Source organism: Garra rufa, chromosome 14 (genome assembly GCF_049309525.1).
Source record: "Garra rufa chromosome 14, GarRuf1.0, whole genome shotgun sequence".
NCBI lineage: Eukaryota > Metazoa > Chordata > Actinopteri > Cypriniformes > Cyprinidae > Garra > Garra rufa.
Window position 1 is genome coordinate 20,696,954 of NC_133374.1, and position 17,298 is coordinate 20,714,251.

General features: G+C 34.3%; 3 protein-coding genes across 3 annotated transcripts in view; 2 read left to right on the forward strand and 1 right to left on the reverse strand.

Moving 5' to 3' along the window:
• LOC141285146 (fibroblast growth factor receptor homolog 1) overlaps nucleotides 1-12,259 on the forward strand; it is a 15,673-nt gene extending 3,414 nt beyond the window's left edge. Inside the window, exons 3-11 of the mRNA XM_073818197.1 lie at nucleotides 1,649-1,850; nucleotides 1,983-2,121; nucleotides 2,227-2,325; nucleotides 7,679-7,839; nucleotides 7,959-8,096; nucleotides 8,167-8,278; nucleotides 10,691-10,790; nucleotides 10,918-11,017; nucleotides 11,103-12,259. Coding sequence (XP_073674298.1) covers nucleotides 1,649-1,850; nucleotides 1,983-2,121; nucleotides 2,227-2,325; nucleotides 7,679-7,839; nucleotides 7,959-8,096; nucleotides 8,167-8,278; nucleotides 10,691-10,790; nucleotides 10,918-11,017; nucleotides 11,103-11,153 — 1,102 coding nt within the window. The 3' untranslated portion in view covers nucleotides 11,154-12,259. The remainder of the gene's footprint in view (nucleotides 1-1,648; nucleotides 1,851-1,982; nucleotides 2,122-2,226; nucleotides 2,326-7,678; nucleotides 7,840-7,958; nucleotides 8,097-8,166; nucleotides 8,279-10,690; nucleotides 10,791-10,917; nucleotides 11,018-11,102) is intronic.
• A 126-nt stretch (nucleotides 12,260-12,385) lies between these two features.
• Nucleotides 12,386-14,270, forward strand: tmem97 (transmembrane protein 97). The gene is made up of 3 exons (XM_073818198.1): nucleotides 12,386-12,570; nucleotides 12,668-12,812; nucleotides 12,971-14,270. The coding sequence occupies exons 1-3, from the start codon at nucleotides 12,457-12,459 to the stop codon at nucleotides 13,243-13,245; spliced, it is 534 nt and encodes a 177-aa protein (XP_073674299.1). The 5' UTR covers nucleotides 12,386-12,456; the 3' UTR covers nucleotides 13,246-14,270.
• On the reverse strand, nucleotides 14,240-16,977 carry ift20 (intraflagellar transport 20 homolog (Chlamydomonas)). Its single transcript, XM_073818199.1, has 5 exons — nucleotides 16,924-16,977; nucleotides 16,304-16,470; nucleotides 16,119-16,204; nucleotides 15,935-16,038; nucleotides 14,240-14,945 (listed from the first exon to the last, which is right to left on the reverse strand). The coding sequence occupies exons 2-5, from the start codon at nucleotides 16,428-16,430 to the stop codon at nucleotides 14,864-14,866; spliced, it is 399 nt and encodes a 132-aa protein (XP_073674300.1). The 5' UTR covers nucleotides 16,431-16,470; nucleotides 16,924-16,977; the 3' UTR covers nucleotides 14,240-14,863.
• Nucleotides 16,978-17,298: the final 321 nt, after the last annotated feature.

Sequence of the window (17,298 nt, forward strand, 5' to 3'; positions counted from 1 at the left end):
ACACAATTTTTATTATTTTAGCTGTTGACCAAAACATATTCAAGTTACAGTTATACAATGAATATGGGCTTAAAGTGCACACTCTGAACTTCTCATCAAATTGGTAGAAAGGTTAAGGAATTACAGCTCTTTAATATGTCAAGGGACCATAAGTAATTGGACAGTTGACTCAAAAGCTGTTTCATGGACAGTTGTTGGCTATTCCTTCTTTTTTTCTACATCAATTAACCAGGTAAAAGGTTTGGAGCTGATTCTAAGTGTGCCGTTTGTATTTGGAAGCTGTTGCTCTGAACCCATCATGCAGCCAAAGGAGCTCTGTATGCAAGTAAAACAGACAATTGTTAGGCTTCAAAAACAAAAGAACTGCATCAGAGAGATAGCAGGAACATTAGGAGTGGCCAAATCAACAGTTTGGTGAATTCTTAGAAGAAAAAGAACACACTGGTGAGCTCAGCAACATAAAAAAGCCTGGATGTTCACAAAAGACGACAGTATGGTGGATGATTGGATGATCCTCTCCATGGTAATAAAACATTTTACAACATCCAACCAAGTGAAGAGTACTCTCCAGGAGGTAGACGTGTCACTGTCAAGTCTACAGATTAGACTTTGTCAAAAACATTTAAAAAAAGCCAGACCACTTCTGGAAAAGCTTTTTTTGGACTGCTGAAATTAAAATCAATTTGTACCAGAATGACGGGAAGAAAAAAGTATGGAGAAGGCTTGGTGCAGCTCATGATCCAAAGCCTACAACATCATCTGTGAACATGGTGGAGCAGTGTAATGGCATGAGCATGGCTTCCAGTGGCACTGGGTTACCGATGTTTAGTGATGATGTGACAGAAGCAGCTGGAAGAATTCTGAAGTGTATAGGGATATACTGTCTGCCCAGATTCAGTTAAATGGAGCAAAGTTGTTTGGGCGGCTCTTCATAGTACAAATGGACGATGACCTAAAACAAACAGCAAAAGCAACCCAGGAGTTTTTAAAGGTAAAAAAGTGGAATATTCTGCAATGGCCAAGTCAATCTTCTGATTTCAAATTGATTGAGCATGCATTTCACTTGCTGAAGAAAAAACTAAGGGCAGAAAGACCCACAAACCAACAACAACTGAAGTCAGCTGCAGTAAAGGCCTGGCAAAGCACCACAAAGGAGGAAACCCAGTCTATGGTGATGTCCATGAGTTCCAGACTTAAGATATACTTAAGAAAATATTAAAAATGAACATTTTATTTATGATTATATTTATTTGTCCAATTACTTATGAGCCCCTGAAAATGGGGGGTCTGTGTATAAAAATGGTTGTAATTCCTTAGCATTTTATGTTATATTTTTGTTCAACCCCTTGAATTAAAGCTTAAAGTCTGCACTTCAATTTCATCTTGATTGTATCATTTAAATAATAAATTTAATAAAACTATTCTAGTGGCATACAGAGCCGGAATTATGAAAAGTCTGTTAGTGTCCAAATATATATGGACGTGTGTGTGTGTGTGTGTGTGTGTGTGTGTGTGTGTGTGTGTGTGTGTGTGTGTGAGAATAATAGCACACTACCATTTAAAAAAACTTCCATTAAAAGTGTTTAAATAAAAATTGCAGTTAAAAAAGTACCAGATTTCAAAATACTCTTTCTGTTTCTCTCCTCAGGTATCGGTCGATGAAGAAGGTCATACGGGAGCTGAGGCAGGGGAGGTCGGTTGTGTTCCCCCCGGGTCATTCCCAAGATTCTCCCCCTCCTTCCCCCAATGTCCTTAATATTCCTGAACTGCCAGACCGTACTACAGAGAGCCCATTGCAGAGGACACAAACTAAATCAAGCTGCAGATTTCCCTGGAAGCCTTCACTACAGGTTTACTACATCTTTATATTTTATAAATAAATTAAAAAAATGTTGATGATTTTTTTTTTTTAAATCTAAATGTAAGGCATATATATGAAATGTGATTGACTGACTTATAGTGCTCAAACATATGATCTTCAGGTTCCTCGGTTCACAAAAGCAGACCTGACTCTTGTTCAGCTCATAAAAGCAGGTCGAGAAGGAGTCTTTTACAAAGCAAGGATACTGAGGGGCACATGTAGGGGCCATTCGCTGGTCACCTGCAAAATTGGAAAAGAAGGTAGAAAACTATAAGTATTTCTCTTCATTAAATGCATTTTTAAAATGTGTGAATATCTCCATAATGATCCGGCTGTTGTTTAGATCTGCTGCTGTTTGTTTGCAGGTATCACCTCAAAGCAGGTGGAAAATGAGGTGTCTATTATGAGAAAGCTGGCATATCATAAAAATGTGATGCAGCTGCTGGATTGGAATACAGCTGAAGGTAGGATGTGCTGCTGTACTTCAGTATTATATGACTCTAATAAACCTTAAATGGGCCCCTGCAGCTAAACGGTAAAATATAGACTAGGTCTTTCCTGTGCAAAACAACAGGAACTAAAATGCAAAAACACTGTCTTGTGATGGATGGCAGGGTGTTGCTAAGTTGTTCTGAATGATTTTAGCATGTTGCTTTGTGCTTGCTATGATCTTTAGGATGGTTGCCTACTGGTCTAAATCAAAGGATCTCACCCGAGTCTCTGTGATAATCTCATCCCAAAATATGGCCCTGCATGACATACGGACAAACATATTTTGTGTTTTTTCATGGCTTGAAATCATACAAATTAAGAATTCAAGGCCACAATTTACTAAAACAAGAGAAAGAAACCTTATATTGACCACTGTTTACTAAAACAAGGAAACTAATTCTTAATTTGTGGCAATGATTTACTAAAACAAGGGAACTAATTCTTAATTTGTGACAACTACTCAAACAAGGGAATGAATTCTTAATTTTTGACCACTATCTACTAAAACAAGGGAACGAATTGTTAATTTTTATGGTCACGATTTACTAAAACGAGGGAACAAATTCCTAATTTGTGACCATTATTTACTAAAACAATGGAACAAATTCTTAATTTGTGGTCACAATTTACTAAAATGATGAAACGGATTCTTAATTTGTCGTTACAATTTACTAAAACAAGGGAACTAATTGTTAATTTGTGGTCACGATTTACTAAAACAAGGGAATAAATGCTTAATTTGTGGTTACAATTTACTAAAATGATGAAACGGATCCTTAATTTGTGGTTACAATTTACTAAAACAAGGGAACGAATCCCTAATTTGTGACCATTATTTACTAAAACAAGGGAAATAATTGTTAATTTGTGGTCACAATTTACTAAAACAAGGGAACGAATTGTTAATTTATGGTCACGATTTACTAAAACGAGGGAATGAATGCTTAATTTGTGACCACTATTTACTAAAACTATGAAACAAATTCTTAATCTAGGCCATGGATTACTAAATAGAAAGTGCACATTCTCAATTTGTGGTCATGATTTGCTAAAACGAGGGAACAAATTCTTAATTTGTGGTCATAATTTACTAAAAGAATGGAACGAATCCTTAATTTGCGGTCACGGTTTACTAAAATGATGAAACGGATTCTTAATTTGTCGTTATAATTTACTAAAACGAGGGAACAAATCCCTAATTTGTGACCACTATTTACTAAAACAAGAGAACAAATTGTTAATTTGTGGTCACAATTTTTTTTTTAAATGAGGAAACTAATCCTTAATTTGCGGTCACGATTTACTAAAGCGAGGGAACGAATCCCTAATTTGTGGTCAAAATTTACTAAAACAAGGGAAAGAATTGTTAATTTATGGTCACGATTTACTAAAACGAGGGAACAAATCCCTAATTTGTGACCATTATTTACTAAAACAGTGGAACAAATTCTTAATTTTTGGTCACAATTTACTAAAACAAGGGAATAAATGCTTAATTTGTGATCACGATTTATTAAAATGATGAAACGGATTCTTAATTTGTCGTTATAATTTACTAAAACGAGGGAACGAATCCCTAATTTGTGGTCAAAATTTACTAAAACAAGGGAACGAATTGTTAATTTATGGTCACGATTTACTAAAACGAGGGAATGAATGCTTAATTTGTGACCACTATTTACTAAAACAGTGGAACAAATTCTTAATTTATGGCCATGGATTACTAAATAGAAAGTGCACATTCTCAATTTGTGGTCATGATTTGCTAAAACGAGGGAACAAATTCTTAATTTGTGGTCATAATTTACTAAAAGAATGGAACGAATCCTTAATTTGCGGTCACGATTTACTAAAATGATGAAACGGATTCTTAATTTGTCGTTATAATTTACTAAAACGAGGGAACAAATCCCTAATTTGTGACCACTATTTACTAAAACAAGAGAACAAATTGTTAATTTGTGGTCACAATTTTTTTTTTAAATGAGGAAACTAATCCTTAATTTGCGGTCACGATTTACTAAAGCGAGGGAACGAATCCCTAATTTGTGGTCAAAATTTACTAAAACAAGGGAAAGAATTGTTAATTTATGGTCACGATTTACTAAAACGAGGGAACAAATCCCTAATTTGTGACCATTATTTACTAAAACAGTGGAACAAATTCTTAATTTTTGGTCACAATTTACTAAAACAAGGGAATAAATGCTTAATTTGTGATCACGATTTATTAAAATGATGAAACGGATTCTTAATTTGTCGTTATAATTTACTAAAACGAGGGAACGAATCCCTAATTTGTGGTCAAAATTTACTAAAACAAGGGAACGAATTGTTAATTTATGGTCACGATTTACTAAAACGAGGGAATGAATGCTTAATTTGTGACCACTATTTACTAAAACAGTGGAACAAATTCTTAATTTATGGCCATGGATTACTAAATAGAAAGTGCACATTCTCAATTTGTGGTCATGATTTGCTAAAACGAGGGAACAAATTCTTAATTTGTGGTCATAATTTACTAAAAGAATGGAACGAATCCTTAATTTGCGGTCACGATTTACTAAAATGATGAAACGGATTCTTAATTTGTCGTTATAATTTACTAAAACGAGGGAACAAATCCCTAATTTGTGACCACTATTTACTAAAACAAGAGAACAAATTGTTAATTTGTGGTCACAATTTTTTTTTTTAAATGAGGAAACTAATCCTTAATTTGCGGTCACGATTTACTAAAGCGAGGGAACGAATCCCTAATTTGTGGTCAAAATTTACTAAAACAAGGGAAAGAATTGTTAATTTATGGTCACGATTTACTAAAACGAGGGAACAAATCCCTAATTTGTGACCATTATTTACTAAAACAGTGGAACAAATTCTTAATTTTTGGTCACAATTTACTAAAACAAGGGAATAAATGCTTAATTTGTGATCACGATTTATTAAAATGATGAAACGGATTCTTAATTTGTCGTTATAATTTACTAAAACGAGGGAACGAATCCCTAATTTGTGGTCAAAATTTACTAAAACAAGGGAACGAATTGTTAATTTATGGTCACGATTTACTAAAACGAGGGAATGAATGCTTAATTTGTGACCACTATTTACTAAAACAGTGGAACAAATTCTTAATTTATGGCCATGGATTACTAAATAGAAAGTGCACATTCTCAATTTGTGGTCATGATTTGCTAAAACGAGGGAACAAATTCTTAATTTTTGGTCACAATTTACTAAAACGAGGGAACGAATCCTTAATTTGTGATCACGGTTTACTAAAATGATGAAAAGGATTCTTAATTTGTGGTTACAATTTACTAAAACGAGGGAACGAATCCTTAATTTGTGACCAATATATACTAAAACAATGGAACAAATTCTTAATATTTGGTCACGATTTACTTAAACAAGGGAATGAATGCTTATTTTGTCATCACGATTTACTAAAATAACGGAACGAATCCTTAATTTGTGACCACTTTTTACTAAAACGAAAGAAACAAATTGTTAATTTGTGGTCATGATTTACTAAACCGAGGAAACAAATTCTTCATTTGTGGTCATAATTTACTTAAACAAGGGAACAAATCCTTGTTTAGTGGTCACGATTTACTAAAACGAGGGAACAAATCCCTAATTTGTGACCATTATTTACTAAAACAGTGGAACAAATTCTTCATTTTTGGTCACAATTTACTAAAACAAGGGAATAAATGCTTAATTTGTGATCACGATTTACTAAAGTGATGAAACGGATTCTTAATTTGTCGTTATAATTTACTAAAACGAGGGAACGAATCCCTAATTTGTGGTCAAAATTTACTAAAACAAGGGAACGAATTGTTAATTTATGGTCACGATTTACTAAAACGAGGGAATGAATGCTTAATTTGTGACCACTATTTACTAAAACAGTGGAACAAATTCTTAATTTATGGCCATGGATTACTAAATAGAAAGTGCACATTCTCAATTTGTGGTCATGATTTGCTAAAACGAGGGAACAAATTCTTAATTTTTGGTCACAATTTACTAAAACGAGGGAATGAATCCTTAATTTGTGATCACGGTTTACTAAAATTATGAAACGTATTCTTAATTTGTGGTTACAATTTACTAAAACGAGGGAACAAATCCCTAATTTGTGACCATTATTTACTAAAATGAGAAAAAATTGTTAATTTGTGGTCATGATTTACTAAAACAAGAGAACAAATTGTTAATTTGTGGTCACAATTTTTCTTTTAAATGAGGAAACTAATCCTTAATTTTTGGTCACGATTTACTAAAGCGAGGGAACGAATCCTTAATTTTTGGTCACGATTTACTAAAGCGAGGGAACAAATCCTTAATTTGTGACCAATATATACTAAAAAAATGGAACAAATTCTTAATTTTTGGTCACGATTTACTTAAACAAGGGAATGAATGCTTATTTTGTCATCACGATTTACTAAAATAACGGAACGAATCCTTCATTTGTGGTCACAATTTACTAAAACAAGGGAATGAATCCTTAATTTGTGACCACTTTTTACTAAAACGAAATAAACAAATTCTTCATTTGTGGTCATAATTTACTTAAACAAGGGAAGGATTAATTTGTGGCTATGGATTACTAAATCGAAAGTGCACACTCAATTTGTGGTTACGATTTACTAAAACAAGGGAATGAATCTTTAATTTGAGATCATGATTTACTAAAATGAGGGAATAAATCCTTTATTTGTGTTAATGATTTACTAAAACGAGGAAACAATTTCTTAATTTGTGGCCACAATTTACTAAAATGTGGGAATGAATCCTTACTTTGTGCCCACAGATGAGTAAAACAGGAGGTAATTTGTGGCCATGAATTACTAAAATGAGAGAACAAAGTCATAATTCATGGCTACGATTTAACCAAATGAAGTCATGCAACAAATTCTTAATTATAAAACACATCTTTTCCATCTACACTTGGACCTCTAACACTAGCACTCTCTATTCTATTTCTCATTCTGTTTATACACCGAGACTTACATATTATTGCTTTTTTTTTATTTTGATTGTTTCTATTTTCCTCATTTGTAAGTCGCTTTGGATAAATGACTAGATTTCATTTTATGTAATTTATGGTCACAAATTTTATCTATTTTTCTTTTTTTTTTTTTAAACATCCACCAGGTGAAAATTATAAGTCTGATTAATTACAAAAGTAACAGCATTCTTCTCTCCAACAAGCCACAATTTGTAACGTCATTAGCACAATTTTCATTCAGGAAAATTAGTCCAACTTGTACCATCTTGTGACCAAAATTGTGTCTGTTTCCTCAGAGCCTTTTATGCTGATCATGGAGTTCATGAGCTACGGAACCCTGCGCAGTTTTGTTCAAAAACACAAAGATGAACTGATGGCTGACCCTGAATTGCAGAGCCAGTTCACCATCGCGTCCTACCACATCGCCCTGGCCATGGAGCACTTGCGCTCCAAAATGGTATCACTTAATACAGCTGTTCTGTTAAACAAACAGAAATCATAAACTATAACACAAACTATAATCATAAATGGAAAATGAAAACAATGATTTCAGACACTTTTTTGTTTATTATTTAGGTGGTGCACTGTGATCTTGCCTTAAGGAACATTCTTGTGAGCCGATTTCCATGGGAGGTGAAGGTAGCAGAGTTTGGCCTGGCCAGAGACTTGACCCGTATGAGAAGCAGACGCAGCAGCAAGAAAAAACAACACAAGGTGAACTAATCGCACTTGTTTGTCCAACATCCTCATTGCTCATCTCACTGATATGAATGTGATCTCACAGGAGCGTGTGCCGCTGCGCTGGTATCCTCCAGAGTACTTTAGGAACAACTACTACAGCTTCAAAGGAGACGTCTGGGCATTTGGTATCATGCTGTGGGAAATGCAGACATTTGGTGAGAAATATTGGATTAATTTTGTTAAAGAGATTATTATAATCACCCCCATGTTATCCAAGATGTCCATGTCTTACTTCAGTCGAAAAGAAATGAAGATTTTCGAAGAAAAACATTTTAGGATTTTTCTCCATATAGTGGACTTCAAAAGGGATCAACGGGTTGAAGTCCAAATTGCAGTTTCAATGCAGCTTCAAACAACTGTACTTGATCCCAGACGAGGAATAAGGGTCTTACCTAGTGAAATGATCAGTCATTTTCTAAAAAAACAACAACATACAATTCATATACACTACCAGTCAAAAGCATGGACACACTTCCCCATTCTCTTCGATGGGGAAGTGTGTCCAAACTTTTGACTTGTAGTGTACTTTTTAACCACAAATACTTGTTTTGCACTAGCTCTGCATTCATGACTTTACGCATTACGTAGTCACATTGGAAAGGTCAGATGATGTAAGTTTTTTACTACCCAGTGTTTACCAAACGAATGTGCATAGAAAGTCAAATAACCTTTACAAAAAAAAAAGGAAAACAACAATGTCGGCCGATTTTGAAGTTGTAGGAGAAAATTAGATTAGAATTAGAGTTTTTCACCCTACCCTACAAAGACGAATAACTAACCACATGTGACCTTTCCAGTGTGATTGCATGTGTGAAGTTGTGGACGCAGAGCTAGTTGCAAGAGCAATTGTGGTTAAAAAAAAGTATATACATTTTCATTTCATTTTTTCACAGATTGTTTCACTAGATAAGACCCTTATTCCTCGGTTGGGATTGTGTAGAGCTTTTTGAAACTGTGCTGAAACTGCAGTTTGGACCTTCAACCCGCTGATCCCCATGTCCACTGTATGGAGAAAAATCCTGAAGTGTTTTCCTCAAAAACCTTAATTTCTTTTCGACTGAAGAAAGACATGAACATTTTAGACATGGGGGTGAATAAAATAACAGGAAATTTTAATTCAGCAGTGAACTAATCCTTGAAATATGTAAGGAATAACTGACTTCGGTCCGTAGAATTCTTAGAAAATAATGCACACCTAAGGTTATTCTGCTTATACTACAGTTACCACACCTCAAAACATCGATCAGATGATATATTTCAAGACATTCGTCCCGTTTTTATCCTTAAAATGCTACTGTGAGTAGGATTCATTTCTTAAGCAGCTCATTCAACAGCTTCGTTGCTAATTCCAAAAGGTCATTTTAGACCTAGTAACGACGCTTGAGCCGTTGATAGCAAACTAGGGCGTGTTCACACTTGGCGTCTTTTTTCAAACTGCCAGCGTCTGTTTTACATTATAATCCTATGGAGTAAACCGTGTTTTCAAAAAAGTCGTAAGCGCTTTTTTAAACGACACCGCCGGCATCTTTTTCTGCAGCTCAGAGCGTCTTTTCAAGTTGAAAAAAAGTTTAACTTTCTGAAGAAAACGCCCTACGTCAAGCGCTTTTTCGAGAGCTGACCAATGACAAGTGAGTAGCTAGACCTGTCATTTCCATAACAACAAGAAAAAATGGGAAAGGTGCCGTTATATAGACTTTTATTTTATTTTGCCTCGGGCGTCCCTTTTTCGAGTCCAGGTGTTATGCCACATTTTGACCCCCTGCCAGATTACTACCCCCCTAGTATTGGTAGGTTTAGGTTAGGTGTGGGGGAGGGGTTAGGATTAGGCAATCAGGTAGCGATTTTAATGAGAGGGGGTAATAATTTGGCAGGGGTCGAAAATGGGCACAACACCAGCTCGCAGATATGCGAAGTTTAGACAGACCGACAGACAACCAGACAGACAGAAAGAGAGAGGGATTAAGTGCATGAATTACATCTCTCAAGTCTGTGCCTTTCTCAAAGGTGACTGGTAGCATCGTCTCTACTAACAGTTAAACTTTAGGTTCATTTTCTTCAAGACCACAACGTTGTTACCTCGCGTGTGAGAGCTGGCATGTCGTTTTTAAGTTGTACTTCGTCAGAGCAGTGCTAACAACATTAGCGCGAATGCTAACGCGGGTGCTAACTGTCTGTGTGTGCGTCTGTGAGGGAGAGAGAGCGAGAGAAATATAGTTTGTGCTTTCCGTACATAATAAAAAGTAATATTGTGGAAAAAACATGGAAATAATCTGTCGCTTTTATCCTATTGTTTACTGTATTTATTTGTTTGGCCAGTGTCGTTGTGGGTTTTGGTTATTTTGCTGTTTTAGGCTGTAAGGACCTTTGAAATAACTGAAATCGTGTGGCGAAGTGATATAGACATGTAATGCGCTCAAAAGCTGCCTGAAACTACGTTCGCCGTACGTTTCCCTGAAAATAATGCACACACCATAAGAACGTTCGTCAGCCAATCAGATTCAAGCATTCAACCGCCCTGTAGTATAATTACTGAATAAATAAGAACTATTGAATTTTATATTTAACAGGCACCTTGCCATATCCAAATCTGAACACATCTGAGCAAGTGGTGTATAATATCTGTGCTGGATGTAAGAACGTGGTGCCCAGCACCTGCCGTCCAGAAATGTGAGTGACAACAGAAGTCAGATTTAATTTAAAAACCTTCATTATCATTACTTATGTCCTAAGCACCAATATTTTGAATATGGCGTTTTTTGTATTTTCAGTAATTCATTTCTTCTTTAAAATGTAGTGAACAGGTCATGCAAGACTGCTGGTTGGATCCATACACAACTAGACCTTCATTTTCAGACATTGTCAAGATCCTGGAGAGTGTTGTGGAGAGCGATGGGGTGAGTCATATTTGTCCTTGATCTACTTTTTAAGCTTTACCTTTGTCCTATAGATAAGTGATAAAACATTACTAATATGTTTCAGGACTACGTGGATGTTGACAACCAAAGGATGATGAATGCAGAGGAAAAGTGAATTTAAAAAAACTAGTTGTTCTACACATCAAAACATATATTTTAGAGAATTTTGTAGCAGTTATTTTATCATTGTTCTCACGTAACACCTAATTGTGTGCAGGCATACATTTTTAAACAATGTTTTTATTTAAGGATTAATTGTATATATGCTGGATTTGTTAGCAGGAGGACATTACACAACTCTAATGACCAACGGACAGTGTTCTTGACATGTTTATTTTAAAAATAACATTGTCTAAAAAAAATCAGTGTTCATTTTAACATGCAACAAATAATTTAACAATAAAATAGTTAGATATAATTATATTATAAAAACAAATATTATTTGTAGTAATAATAATATATGTAATAATAAAAATTCATTCTATTAATCAAAATGTAATCATGTTTATATAATTTAACAGCCATTAAATCACAATTGTCACTGGTCATTCTTAAAGGCATAGTTCACCCAAAAATGAAAATTCTGTTATTAATAACTCACCCTCATGTTGTTCCAAACCGGTGAGACCTTTGTTCATCCCTTTGTTCATCTTCAGAACACAAATTAAGATATTTTAGATTAAATCCGAGAGCTTTCTGACCCTGTATAGACAGCAACGCAACTGACACATCCAAGACCCAGAAAGGTACCAAGAACATCTACAAAATAGTCCATGTGACATCTGTGGTTCAAACGTAATTTTATGAAGCTACGAGAATACTTTTTGTGCACAAAAAACTAAAATACTGACTTTATTCGACAATTCTTATCCCCCAAATTAACATCTAACACCATTAAAAAAAACTTTTTAGCAACAATTCTTCTTATTCTTACCATCTATCACTATTATCAAGAGTAACATGTCTATGCAGGGTGGGAAAGCTCTTGGATTTCATCAAAAATATCTTAATTTGTGTGACTTGCATGTTTGAAACGACATGAGGGTGAGTAAATAAACCGAACAGTGTCTTACTAATATTTGTTTATTTTATTATATTTTAGATCATTTTATATTTATTTTTAATGCCAGTTGTGGCTAAGTTATCCAGCACCTAATTAAAAAAAAAAAAACTTTTGTTGCTATGGTATTTTTAGTAAGATTTGAGATTAAGCACAAGAGCCAATGTGCATTCAGGAACCCGCCCACTTTTGAATCAACCGAGTCGGTGGACCAATCAAATGACACAGATTAGTAATGACCGAATTTAAGGACCAATCAGAAACAGAGGAGTAACACGCTACTCTACACTGGCCACTGACGCCGTCCACTATTGCTGAAATACTGACGGAGGAGGAACTCAACTAAACACTTATCAAAATGTTTCTTCGCGTTTTAGAAATTATATTTTTCTTGTACTTTTTGTCTCACATTCCAATTACCCTCATGGTTGATCTTCAACCTCTGCTTCCTGAACATCTGTATCCATCTGAGGTAAGCTTCAACTCAATTGTGTTTGTCTCTAATAGAACTATATAGGTGTGTAATTCTTTCCCAGTTGGTGAAATAAATACAAGCACTTGCTTTGCAGCTGAAAAACCTATTGCAGTGGTATGCTGCGGAATTCAAGGATCCGATGATGATGGACCCTCCATTCTGGTTTAAATCCTTTGTATTCTGCGAGGCTTTCGTGCAGCTGCCCTTTTTCCCAATTGCTGCATACGCCTTCCTGAAGGGTCAGTTGAGTTTGAGTAAACCTCGATAATGTGTGTTAATGATTTGTGAAATCAGATGTTTTAAATGACACAACACTGACATCTAGTGGTGACTCACTTGTGTCAGTGGATACCAGTTATATTATTCCTGCTAATTGATGTATTTGTCTATTTAACAGGTGGCTGCAAATGGATCAGGACTCCAGCAATCATTTATTCTGTTCATGTGGCCACGACTCTAATTCCCATTTTAAGCCACGTTCTTTTTTATAACTTTCCAACGGCTCCACATCCGGGACCCCAAACGCTAAAAGAACGTCTGACACTGGTGTCCATTTATGCTCCATATCTCATCATCCCTGTTATGATACTGCTCACCATGCTCTTCAGCTCAACATATAACTCCACCTCTCAGAAAGGAAACACTTCCTCAAAATCTAAGAAACAAAGATAGATGCAGTTCATCTTTTCTGCACTTGTGTATAGATGGAAGTATTTGTTATAGTTGTTGCAAGTAATTAAATGTGGTAAAATGTAATTGTATATATTACCAGTCAAAAGCTTTTGAACAGTTTGATTTGTAGTATTTTTAAGAAGTCTTTTCTGCTCACCAAGCCTGCATTTATTTGATCTAAAGTACAGCAAAAACTGTAAGATTGTGGAATATTTTTACTATTTAAAATAACTGTTTTCTATCTGAATATGTGTTAAAATTTATTCCTGTGATTTCAAAGCTGAATTTTTAGCGTCATTACTCCAGTCACATGATCCTTCAGAAATCATTCTAATATTCTGGTTTGCTGCTCAAAAACATTTATGCTGAAAACAGCCGAGTATATTTTTTTCAGGTTTCTTTGTTGGATAGAAAGTTCAGAAGAACAGCATTTATCTGAAACAGAAATCTTTTGTAACATTATAAATGTCTTTATCTTCACTTTTGATCAATTTAAAGCATCCTTGCTAAATAGAAGTATTAATTTCTATAATTTCTTCCCCCAAAAATAAATTAATTGATTTTGAATGGTGTATTGTGTATCACAAAAGCTTATTTTCGATACATGCTTATCTTTAGAAATTTCTATTCATCAAAGAATCCTGAAAATAAATGAATCAGCTGTTTTAAATATTGCAGCGAATCAGCTTATTTTTGAAGGATCATGTGACACTTAAGACTTGAATAGTGACGTTTGATGAAAGAAAAGCTTTGATCACAGGAATAAATTACATTAAAATATATTTAAATAGAAAACAATTTTAAATAGTAATAAATATTTCAAAATGTTACTGTTTTGTACTGTACTTAGGATCAAAGAAATGCAGGCTGAATAAGCAGTCGTCTTTAAAAATCTTACTGTTCAAAAACTTTCGACTGGTAGCGTAATTTAATATGTGCCACAATATATGCAACTTTTGACCTCATAGTAATTGTTTACTGATGACAGCACATGTAAATGCAAAATATATTTTTATTCAAACGTTCTTCAAATCTGTATGAAGTTTGTCGTGTATTGTGATTACACACTTTGATGATCTAAATGATATATATAAACAAAAACTAAATGAGTGTGGTTTTAAATAGCTTTCCATATCTTCTATGGAAAATATTTTGGTTGTGGTCCCATGAGCATATGATAAAGTAAAATCGGATGAGTTCAAGTCACAGCAGTTAAAATACAAATCAGAAAATAAACACCTGAAGATGTCTCATGATGGAATTATTTACAGTAGCATGCAAATACTGTCCCTGCTGTAAAAAAGATGAGATTTACAAACTAATTTTCATATAAATAGTATAAATAGCTTCTTTTGTATATAAATAGTATTCATCTGAGATTATGATCTGTGGTTGGAAAGATTACAAGTATGTGCCTCCTTTTACTGGCCATGCATAAGCACTCAATGTTAACACAATAGAGTCAGAGGTCGAGGCTGAAATGGACATCTGTTGTCACCTATTAACTGGTCAATTCAGTTAACCTAGTTTGGGACCCTGCACTTATTAGAAAGTTGTCGTAAATAAAGATGCACAGCATCACTGTTCCTGTCCAACAGAAAGAGGAAACACAGCACTCTTATTTCTGCAGTATAAACTGATCGATGAATTCATTCTGCTCTGCTTCAACTTTCTGAAGAGCTTCATATTCTATTCGATACCTGCAAAACAAACATCATAGACAATAAGTAAAAGAATACTTTATCAAAACAAAAAAATTGCTGTGAATTTACCACCTCCTTTACACTACCAGTCAAAAGGTTATAAACAAAGTTTTTTTTATTAAGTCTCTTCTGCTCATCAAGCCTGCATTCATTTGGTCCAAAGTACAGCAAATATTTTTACTATTTAAAAAACAGTTTTCTATTCAAATATATTTAAAATGTAATTTATTTCTGTGATCAAAGCTAAAAAGCGGAAATAAAGCTTTTGTAACGTTATAAACTATACCATTCAAAAGCTAAGTTAGTATAATTATATAAATATAAAGGGGAAGGGGGTATAGAAATTAATAATTTTATTTAGCAAGGATGCTTTAAATTGATCAAAGTGATGATAAAAACAATAATGTTACAAAAGATTAAATTAGAAATATTTAATAAAATAAAGATTTCAGATAAATGTTCTATTCTTTCTATTCATCAAAGAAACCTGAACAAATACTAATCAGCTGTTTAAATAATAATATTAATACTAATAATAATGAAAACATAATAAAAAAATGTTTTTGAGCAGCAAATCAGAATATTAGAATGATTTCTGAAGGATCATGTGACTGGAATAATGATGCTATCAAATTCAGCTTTAAAATCACAGGAATAAATTACATTTTAAAACATATTCAAATACAAAACAGTTATTTTAAATAGTAAAAATATTTCACACTTTTACTATTTTTGCTGTACTTTGGATCAAATAAATGCAGGCTTGATGAACAGAAGAGACATTAAAAATCTTACTGTTTAAAAACCTTTGACTAGTAGTGTACATTTCTCCAAAATCTGTTCTGATGATGAAGAAACAAACTCATCTGCATCTAGCATGGCCTGTGGGTGAGTACATTTTCCAAAAAAATATATATATTTGGTGAACTTTCCCTTTAAAAGGACAATATCTGCAGTCTGATTACAGGCATAATAATATTGGTTACCTTTCCAACTGCATTTTCTTTTCTGCAATGAGAGCCTGAAGCTGTTGCTGCTGAGCCTCACGTTGTTTTTCAACTGATTTCAGCAAATTTCTTGCACCTATGGCCTGTAGAATAATCAGTGAAGTAATATGAATGACAATAACACGGACATGCTCAGCTATTTATTTAAAATACATGAACATACCTTCATTTTTTCAGTTTCGGCTTCCTTTGCCAGCTCATCCACAAGTTCAATAAGTCCACCTACAATTTTCTGAAACTGACCGATCTCTGTTTTCAAAGAAATATATATATATTGATCTGTATTGTGAAAGCAGCAAATAATGCTGTTCATTCTGCATAAGATAAAGAACAAAATGAAGAACTCACTGTCAACAAAGTCCTCACATTCCTCTTTGAGCTCAGTGGTTTTCTGGCTCACATCAGGCTCGAGTACTCGCAGTTTGTTAAGTTCATCAAAATGAAGACCAGCCTCTGCCAAAGGGTCTTTAGCCATGACCAGAGGACCTAAACCTGCCTTTGTGACTCGATAATAGCTAAAACACAGAAATACATAAACGCATTTAATTTAAAAGACAAAACACGAGCATCATTTCACTTGGTTCAAACCGTCAACGAAATATTTTCCATCACACTGTGCCCATATGTCACCAGATCACAATAAGCTAGCTTACCGATTAGCTAGTTAGCTGGTTAATTACAACTACATGTAACTACCACTCCGTTACATTATATAAACCACGTACACTTTATTTAAATACATAGATGAGGGGGAAAATGAAATACTACAGCTCATAAATTTCGCTTTGTTGCTGGTAAGGTCTGGTTGCTATTGAGATAGGTAACGTAAACAAAAACAGACCAGATAAGAACTTAAGTCAACATTGTTGAAAATAAAATTACATTCTGCATAATTATTCTCTGAAATTATTAAACCAAATGAGACATTTCAGTCAAGTAAAACAAACAAGCGACTGTTTCAAACCTACCCGACTTTTATTTGATTATGTGGCACTTCTGCTGGACTGGCTGACCGCCTCCTCGCATCTGTCTGACTGTCTCCGCTGCCAGGTGACGGCCGGTCCACTTCATTATGAGAGAGAGGGGTGCACCAGAGCATTTTCAAATATTTATTTTTGACATCTTACATTTTTAAAATAAAAGAAAGCATTTTCTAAGTTAGAATGTAAACAACTTATTTATAATTACAAAATAGTTATTTATAATGTAAGAAGTGTATTTATGCCTAACTTTTTACACCGTGTGTACCCTCCTAATAGTGTAAACGCCCGTATATGGACTCTTCCTGCAGTTCCTCATCTGACCTCCGCGGTGCGTTCGAGGGAGCGAGTGAAATACTAAAG